Below are 9,536 nucleotides of genomic sequence, written 5' to 3' on the forward strand. Positions count from 1 at the left end.
TTCAGTAACTGACCAAGCTGAGACTGTTAGCTAATGAGCAAAGCTAGCCATGTCAGCCCTTTATATTATATTCCTGCAGTTGTTTAGTAAAACAAAAATAGATCTTTTTAGTTTTGTTATCCTTCAACTAAAACTGAATTGATCAATTGTCAAACTAACACTACAGGTGTTCCAGATTCAGCACAGGGATGCTGCATTATGTTATCCTAGTTGTCCAGAACAACTACAGTGATTGATGTCATCGACGTTCAGCCTATTATATAGTGGAACCTCACCAGCAGGTGCAGGGCCTGAGCAGACACGGTACCCACACCTGTATAGGTACTTTTGTCAGCATTGGAAAATAGGAACCTTGAAATGCTCCTGAATTCCCCAAATCACTGGAAACTTTGGTTTAGCTTTCTTGTGGAGGTTGTCATGGAATCACTAAAGGGCAGCTGCAAAGTCAGTCATCTATCCCATTAATCATAACATAAAGATTACGTTGTAATTATTTAAGTAACAGATTTTTGCATTTCCATTTGCTGTGTACTGCAATCATCAAAACCAGTGGAAGTGAAATTCTAATTTAAAATTCAAAGTAAAAGGATAAGATTTGAAACCTTCCTCTCTGCTAAGGGCTTGGAAATTAAGGAGCGAACTTATTAGGTGCTAACCTTTAAGAATTTTAAACCTGTATTTATTATTGCTCTAGTTAGGGTGGTTAAATTCAATATATTTAGCATGGTGTAAATACCTATACCAACACCCTAACAGGTGTTGTTTGCATAGTTTACTATTGTTATTTCAACATTTCCAGATTGTTAGCACATTAAAAGAATAACACCTCAGCTAACCTTAAAATATTGTCAAATTGTTTTATTTTTGGATTATTTAGTTTGCATTTATTTGCACACTTATTTAACTAGCACTGTGTTTCTATTGAGAAAGTGTGCTCCATATTGAGATTGAGAAAGGGGAGCTTTTCATATTGATAAAAATATTTTTTTATGTCTTAATTGTTTATCATTGTTCATCCCGATGCTATCTAAAATGGTGTCAAATATTAAATATATTTTCCTGAGTTTCAATGTTGAGGATGAAATGTATTATCTTGCAACCATAGTTCTAGTTACTGTATGTTTAAGATTTTTTAAAGCTGTAGGATTTAAATGGAGGCAGAATGTCAGTCATTACCTTGGTCTGTAGGTATTGTATTACGCTTATCTGATTAAAAGTAAAAGTCTACAACTTTAGACAATATCTAATGCATCACAGACACCATAGATATTTAATGATCCAGTGGCTTGAAATAACAGTTATCACCATAATGAGCTTATTTCTGATCAATACTCCGCTTTTGTTTGACTTCTCTTTTCCACAGTGAAAATTATGGGCCGCCTTGATGGGAAAGTGATTGTATTGTCTGCCGCCGCACAGGGGATTGGACGTGCTGCTGCAATAGTAAAGTGCTTTTATAAAGAATAAACTGATAATGTGTTATCTTTGTTTTGGAAAGCTGTTCTAACACTGAAGTTTTTCTTTAAAAGGACTAAATTCCTGAAAGCAAACTGGTTTCAATTGAGCTCATTTAATGTCAGTGGGCTGTAAATGACTGTGTTCTAACATCAATTCCTTAGATAACGTAAACATCTTACACTCCCCAAAGTGGTAACAAAATGCTTGAATACTCAAACCAATGGTGTCTGAAGATGTGTTGATGTGTGTTATGTTTAAGAATGTTGTTTATTTGTATTTAGATGGAGTATTATTGTCATTATTATGTGGTTTCGGCTCATTAGAGTCAACTTCCCTAGATACAAACATTTAGTATGCAGGTTGCTAACACTTTTAATATATACTATTCGAGATAGATCAGGTTAGAAATTGTTATTTTTGCTTCTTATTAATTGATTGTGGATCTCGTTTTTAAGGTAGAAATATCAGCCTTTTCTCAGAAGCTCTCACTATACAAAAAAATTCATATGTTCAACGATCAAACTTGATATTACTAAACATGATCCGAAATGAAAAAATATACTGACTTGGTTGGGTGCATTCTACAGATTCTCTGAAAACATCTACTGAAATATGAATAAAAGGCCAGGAGATGTGCAAACCTTGATCTGCTAAAAACTGATTGGAGATTTTGTTTTTATTTTATGTTTTATATACAGGCATTTGCAAAAGAAGGAGCTCTAGTCACAGCAACGGATATAAATGGAGAGAAACTCAAGGAACTAGAGGCATTCAAAGGTGAGATATTTCTGTTGGTTTGTTGCTGCCATCTGCTGGGAAAGGAGTAGAATAGAGTAATACAGACTGAAGCCATAATCCCCAGCCATTTATTTGTAAAGTTTTTTTATTAAAGACTTTATATTCTTACTACCTTTTTAAATTAGTAGTTTTTAACAAGGTTTGTTGTTGTTGCTTATTTTGGGTATCTGATCAAATAACCATCCGATTTAGTGACACGCTTCAACCCAGCATTGCTTATTCAAAAAGTGCAACAGTTGAAGGTGTCTGTTCTTGTCAGTCTCTATGTCTGGAGACTGACGTAACAGACAGGCTAGCATGCAGTTTTTCCAAAAATAAGTTTCCAAAAATTAAGCCAACAAAAGATTGTAAGGGGTTGATTCCATAGGTGTGGGCCAGCCATTGGGAGCATGAACTAGAGACCATAGTCAATGCAATCCTAGGTGGCTGCTAGGTCCCACACGAACAGCATGCAAAGAACTTAACCTCAAAATTAGAACAGCTTATTCAGGGATACTGTATGATGTGATGCTGAGAAGAATAGGTCTACCTGTATGTGAAGAACCTAGAGCTCAATGCAGATGTGTTGACAAATGAAGAAGAGGCTGAGCTATCCAGAGCTCCAGCCCAGAGGACTACTGAGGTATAACCATCTAGCCTGGAGGTCTTAGTCCCAAAGGTAAACCAGAAAGCTGGGGTGCTGAAAGAGTTTAAAATGAATAGGGAGATAGTTTCACTTTGGAAATCAGGTGAAGAAATGGAAACTAACTCAGGTGAAAGTGGCGTGTGTTTGATCAGTTGACTAGCAATGAAGAAGCCAAAAGACTGTGGAAGGGACAGGTGACCGGGGATCCTGTAAGGAAAGATGAGAAAGGACATGAGCGCTATGACTGATGAGTCCTAGATGAGGTGGATGAAGAGGAATCCTGCATCAAAAGGAATAAAGAGTGTCTGAATAAGGGTCAGACCTTTACGGCTGGTACCATCCAGATGCCTCAGGGCTTTGCAAGTTTATCCAGAATAGAGAAGGTGACTTCAACTACAAAAGGCTGCCAGTGAGACAAACCAATATCGCAAAAATAAAGTATGGGGTGCAGAGCTATGATCTCAAAAAGGAAGTTCTATGAGGATAGAAGAAAGCAGGAATATACCGAGGGTCCCAGAAAAGTAAATAGGCCAGCTCCAACGGCATCAGCAGGGTAGCAGAGTCAGGGTGGAGGATAAAATCTAAACAACTGTACTTAGTAGGCACCAGGGCTGAGGTGTCTATGACCCGCAAGACCTAGAAACAGCAGGACACCTACATGTTCAGTTAGCTAACGGAGCCATAGAGAAGATAAAACAAAAGCTCCCTTTAATCTAGTGACAGTGAAAGATTTGAAGAAGCTTAATAAACCCCTTATCAACCTCAGAGCTGTGGGTCAAAGGATGAAGCAACTGAAATCAAAGACAGTAAAGGTTAGTGTTAAGGGATGGTTATACTCCTGCACCAGTGTGTCGCAGTGAGCTTGTCATAGATATTTTTGATTTGTGCCCAATATTGGAGCGTGGTCTGCGCTGTTATTCCACGCCACAATGCAAGAGGGACAATCACGAACTAGCTGTGGTTCTAGATACAGCCGAGGTTGTGAGGAAGTGGAAAAACGCAAGGGGCAAGTTAGTGCAACAACGGAGGGACATGAGGGCGAAAAAGAGCGGGGATCCAGGTGGAAAAAGGGTTCCAGCGTTCTCGTGCACCTCACTTTTCTAGCTGATCCATCTTCACGAGTAGGTTTCCACAATGGCGGTCATACAAACAAAACAAGCCGGTAAGGTACCAAACAGGAAATATGGATCGTGTAGAGCAGGTGTAGACTTGACCAACCAGAGGCCTCCAATTTTGGAGAGGTGAACCAGAGTGTATGCGGAAGGGGCGGGGGCACATTTGCGTTCACTACGACACATACGCAGACAACCTGGTTTCTGAGTATAAATCATTCTTTACTCTGACAGGCACATGACTGCAGCAGTGGTACAAAGCAATAAATATCACAGAATTAACAGAGTAGAAACTGCAAGAAATTGACTTTTCCCCATCAGGGAAAGTAAATTTATATGTGGCTTGCTTTAAAATTACCTTTTTTTTTTACTGAACATCGAGTTTCAGTTCAGGTAGTTCCAGGTAAACTATATGGGGTTCCAATTAACAGCTGATCTGGGGTTTTCAGGGGTACCAAGAGAAATTATGAGATTAGACCCTCAGACAGAGCATGAGCTGCAGAAGATATTGGGGCTTTGCAACTATGTTAGAGATCCTGTTCCCAGCCACCAAAAGTACACCGGACCATTGTAAGACTACCTGAGGAAGAGGGAGGGTCAGAAGAATGAAGAAATGAAGAAGCAATGGGTATGAACTGCATCCAATCAGAACCATCTAAACAGCTCAAATAAGCTAACAGAGGACTTGAGACGAGCTTAGAAGTTTAGGATGAAGACACAGGGGAAGGTGAGCAATGAAGAAGGGGGCCTATTGACCATCTGGACCTTTACCTTGTAAGATGGTTGAGAATAAGTTTCCACAGGAATAAAAAAAGAGTTAGTATTATTAGCCAGATCATAGGGTGCTTTAAAGTACTTAGCACAAGGACAGTCTATTAAAGTCATCACACAGAGTCAGGTTCATGAATATCTAAGAGAAGGGACCATTAAGAGTACCAAAGCAATCAACACAAATGGAGAAGATGTGAAGATCGGATGGGAAGTTCCATTTCGACCCTGGGAGATTGGACCAGCAAAATCCATCTGCAGGAAGCAGCTGACAGAGCCAGCCCAGGAGGAGCCTCCAAAGTGGGAACTTTACACCGACAGCTCCAGAAAGGGACCGGACCACGTGGCCTGCTGGGAGAAAGAGTAGGGCAGGGAAAGATGTGGTCCCTTTCTGTCAGTTCTTAACTCCTAAAGAGTTAAGAGTTAAGAACTGACAACGGAACTCATTTTAGAAACTCCCAAGTTGACCAGTGTCAACTCCCAGCCTTTTGGGATTATGCAGGTTTACTCACCACCTTGCAGCAGAGGTCAACTAATTACCTTTCACTTAACAGGAAATGGTGCATAGTGCCGGGGATACAGAAGAGAGGTCAGCAGCCACAGTGCCATTCCATTTTAGAAAGAGGGTGTGGGTGAGAACAACCTTCAAGCACAGCAGTGAAGCACAAGTACGACACAGTGGACACTGTAGAGCAAGACAGAAACTCCGTGCTGCTGCAGTATAAAGGGAACCAGAGCAGCTCAAGCCAACTCTTAGCTGGGGTAACCAGAGACATAGATGGCCAGTGAACCAAGCATCATACGACCCTACATCCATCTGGCCACAGTGGCTGGCGGTTGCCATTTGAAGAACAACTTCAGGAACTTTGGCAGGAAGAGCCCTGGGGAAATTGGATTGCGCTAGAAAGGGATTTCTATCAGATGATGAGAAATATGTGTGACAGTAACTCAAATGCTGCTGCACCATCAGCCATTCTCCACTTCAGCATTCCCTGTAGTTTCCTAATTTCCCAGTTTTTTGGCCCTCTATGGCCATTCAGCATAAGGAATATTTGGGTGTTACACCAAGAGCCAAGTGGTGAGTACCCGGCTGTCTAAACAGTTTCCTCTGATTTTAAGGTTGCTTAGAGACCCAACTGTTAGATATTATCCAACTGTAATCCAGGCTGATGATGAATACGGAATAGCAGAAGTAGAAGGTGACCACATAGGGGAAGCTGACCACATAGGGGAATCTGATTTTAGAGGTCATCAATAATCCTGATATTCCATATGCTGACCTATCCAATGTGACTAGAGAAGATGGTCTACTTAAAACATTCTTTTGCCTGGTTTATAAGACATGTTTTTTCTTTTCCCTCCAACTTTCTTTAGGTCATCCCATTTGTTTCTTTACTGAGGGTCTGGTCCATTGGACTTGGCTGTCTACCCTCCTTAGTTTTCTGGTGTGCTTCAATAGGGTGGATGAATTTGCAGGGTTTTTTTTTTTTTTACAGTTTTTTTGTGTGTATTTGTTTTGTATGTTTCTTTTTCACTCTTTCTATTCTCTGTGATTAAAGCATTGTTTTTGCACAGTTTTCCTGTTGCTTTTGTTTGATTTTTGTGTGTTTGTGTATTTGGAGGTTTTATGTATGTTCAGTGCATTGCATCTTTTGCTGTATCCGTTGTATCCGTTGGCCACTCTGACATCTCCCACTATACTATGTAGCTGAACTACTATCCACAGTTTTGGCTAAGTCTTTATCTGCTGTCACAACTTCATCAATACATCAACAATTTATACACTAAAACCGAGAAGGTGTCCTTTTACTAACCTTTATTGTGTTAATATTTTGCTAAACTTTTCAAACATCACCACAATTACTTCTTTAACAATCGTGCTGTAGTACATATTTTGTTTGCAAAATCCAACTCTGCCTACTAACATGAATTACTATAAAAGTATATTTGAACAACTTTCCTTGCTAATTCTTTATATTTCTGACCAGGTATCAGGACTAAAGTGGTGGATGTGACAAAAAAGGATCAAGTGGAAGCCCTGGCCAAAGAACATGAACACATTGATGTGCTGTTTAATGTTGCAGGGTACATTTCCTTTCCTTTGATGTTGTTTAGTGGACATATTTTAGGAGTAGAGACCAAATCTACCTTATCTCCACTGATAGCTTATCTACTTGTCTCCTGAGCTATGCTTCCAACAGCTTCCACTACAACCTTCATTTAACCTTTTGTCAATCTTCTTTCCAAATACCTGATGTCACCTTTAAAGTAGTTATATTCTCTTAGAGAAAATATGACTTTTAATCAGGTTGGTGCACTATATTTCGATGTTATGGTTACAGCTTCACTAGTGAGACAAAAGGAACATTTCTATGGCGAGTTATTTATGGTGGCCTTTTTCCAGGTTCGTCCACCATGGCAACATCTTGGACTGTGAAGAAGCTGACTGGGACTTCACCATGAATGTCAATGTGTGCAGCATGTATCTCATGTGCAAAGCTTTCTTGCCTAAGGTGACTCTTCTTCATACTAAAATGTTCTTAACACAGCTTACTTCTTTGCTGAACAAATAATAAGGTAAAATAAGTGACATATGCTTTTAAAGATGTTCTCAATCTTTGTGAGGATTAGCTGTATTACTGTGAGCCTGTGACATGATGAACTTTGACTGTCCAGGTACTAATCCAGCAACTAATCCAGTCACTGTATTAGCCTCAAACCAAATAAACTGGCATCTTGTCTGGATTTTTTTTCTCAAATTGAAACACATTTGTTTTCTTTAAAAAGGCCACCTATCTGTTATAGTTTATTAATAGATATTTTTTGTTTGTCCCTTTTAGATGTTGGAAAAAAAAGCCGGAAACATTATTAACATGGCTTCTGTTGCTTCAAGCATAAAAGGTAAAATAAGCTATATAATAAAACTATCCACATCATAAAATATCAAAACGATGTTATGCCACTGATATCTGATAATTGCTTTTTCTTATCTAAGCCTGTTTCTTTCTGTCTATGTGAGCACCCCAGTGTAAATGACGTTTGCTATCTGGTCGCAGGTGTGGTGAACCGCTGCGTCTACAGTACCTCCAAAGCTGCTGTGATTGGCCTCACCAAATCCATAGCTGCCGATTTCATTGAGCAAGGCATTCGCTGCAATTGTGTCTGTCCTGGTCAGTAATAGTCCAAATAAAAAATGTTATATCTTTATAAATTTTTGTTATCGTTATCACTCTTTTTATGTTATGCTATCTCAGTTGAGGACAAGTGAAACTGTTCTTAGAAATCCAGAGCATTTCGTGTGAAATCATACTTTATGCCCCTTTTTATGTGTTCTGTTACCCACTTTTTGCCAGTAAGCACAATCTCATGCATATCTCTGGTGTTGTTCCTGCTGCAGACTCAACCTTATCTTTATAGTTAATATCCTACAGATAAGACTTCAAATAAGGAAACCTTTCAGTACAATGTCTGATGTGCTGTGTTATATCTCAGGAACTGTTGATACTCCATCCTTGAGGGCTAGGATCCAGGCCCAGCCTGACCCTGAACAAGTATTGTAGACCTCTGACTTATATTTTTTCTTCGTTAAACCATTTTCTTACTTGGGTTTAGCAAGACGATACCCTGATGACTGGCTGTTAAAGTTAATTAATACCACAATTGTAATCCCTCTATAGGCTTACAAGGATTTTATGGCCCGACAAAAAACGGGCAGAATGTGCACTGCTGAAGAGGTGGCGCATCTCTGTGTGTACCTGGCCTCAGATGAGGTGAGACTTATCGAAAGGGTCATACTGAGTTATAGAATGAGGCTGTTGTCTCTCTACTTGTAAAAAAAACACCATTCTTTGGCAGTTAAACTTTAAGGTTTCCTGTGTGTAGAAATATAATTCACCTGTGGATTGTATCTTTGTCCTTCACAGTCGGCCTATGTCACTGGAACAGAGCAAATCATTGATGGAGGCTGGAGACTGTGAAGAACCTGTGGAGTTCTGATTATGATAGCACAGTCAATTCAAGAAAGATCAAAATAAAGTCTGGATAATCAAACATTTATTTGAATTGTGTATCTTTTGTGACTTGCTTCTATTTTCTTTCTCTATTAAACCAGTATGGCAACAGTAAAATCCTCTAAAAAGATAAACTCACCCCGCCTTCCAAAGGTAGTTCCACTTTTTACGGCATTTCAATCAAACTATGAGGTAGTTTAACACATAGTTGTTCATAACATGGGAAAGAAATGGGATTCATGTTTTTTTTTTTTTTTTTTTTTTTACAAATAAATAGAAATCTGAAAAATTGTACATTTGTATTAATCATACATCATAAAGCCATAATTTGCTGCAAGACGTTCAGGATTAGTCTGTATTAGCTTTTGTGGACACTAAAAATGTGTGCACTTTCACAGAATGTAAGTTTAAGTAAACTGCTTCTGTATGTAATATCTGCTATTATTGTTACACACTTTGGGGGATGTATTGAAATCCTATTTAATTTTAAAGTTTCATAGGTAATATTGTATTTTAAATAACAATCTTCTCAACTTTGATTCCTAACATATTTGCTGCGTTCCTTGGTTTTCATGATGCTGTAGAGAGAGACTATAAAACCCAGATACTGTATAGTGGTCCTTTTAGACTTTTTTTTGGGGATATCAAAGTAAAAATAGGCTGAACACAAACACTCAGCCTACATTTTGGATTTTTATTCATTTTTTTCAAGTAAATTTTCATCCACACAATGGTATTTTGCATCAAATATGTACAATATTGGTT

At 38.8% G+C, this 9,536-nt stretch overlaps 1 protein-coding gene across 1 annotated transcript; it reads left to right on the forward strand.

Annotated features, from left to right (window-relative positions):
- Positions 1-1,331: 1,331 nt before the first annotated feature.
- Positions 1,332-8,833, forward strand: bdh2 (3-hydroxybutyrate dehydrogenase, type 2). Its single transcript, XM_015397639.1, has 9 exons — positions 1,332-1,443; positions 2,157-2,235; positions 6,750-6,846; positions 7,166-7,274; positions 7,602-7,662; positions 7,818-7,931; positions 8,254-8,312; positions 8,439-8,531; positions 8,685-8,833. Exons 1-9 carry the CDS (start codon positions 1,372-1,374, stop codon positions 8,736-8,738), a joined length of 738 nt encoding a protein of 245 aa, XP_015253125.1. The 5' UTR covers positions 1,332-1,371; the 3' UTR covers positions 8,739-8,833.
- The last annotated feature ends 703 nt before the right edge of the window (positions 8,834-9,536 follow it).

The sequence above is a fragment of the Cyprinodon variegatus genome, unplaced genomic scaffold (genome assembly GCF_000732505.1).
Source record: "Cyprinodon variegatus isolate N-32 unplaced genomic scaffold, C_variegatus-1.0 Scaffold878, whole genome shotgun sequence".
Classification (NCBI taxonomy): Eukaryota; Metazoa; Chordata; class Actinopteri; order Cyprinodontiformes; family Cyprinodontidae; genus Cyprinodon; species Cyprinodon variegatus.

Coding starts and splice junctions, on each gene's coding strand:
- bdh2 (XM_015397639.1), top strand. CDS start 1,372: ATGGGCCGCCTTGATGGGAAAGTGATTGTATTGTCTGCCGCCGCACAG. Junction 7,932..8,253: donor CTGCAATTGTGTCTGTCCTG/GTCAGTAATAGT, acceptor GTTATATCTCAG/GAACTGTTGATACTCCATCC. Junction 8,313..8,438: donor CCCAGCCTGACCCTGAACAA/GTATTGTAGACC, acceptor ATCCCTCTATAG/GCTTACAAGGATTTTATGGC.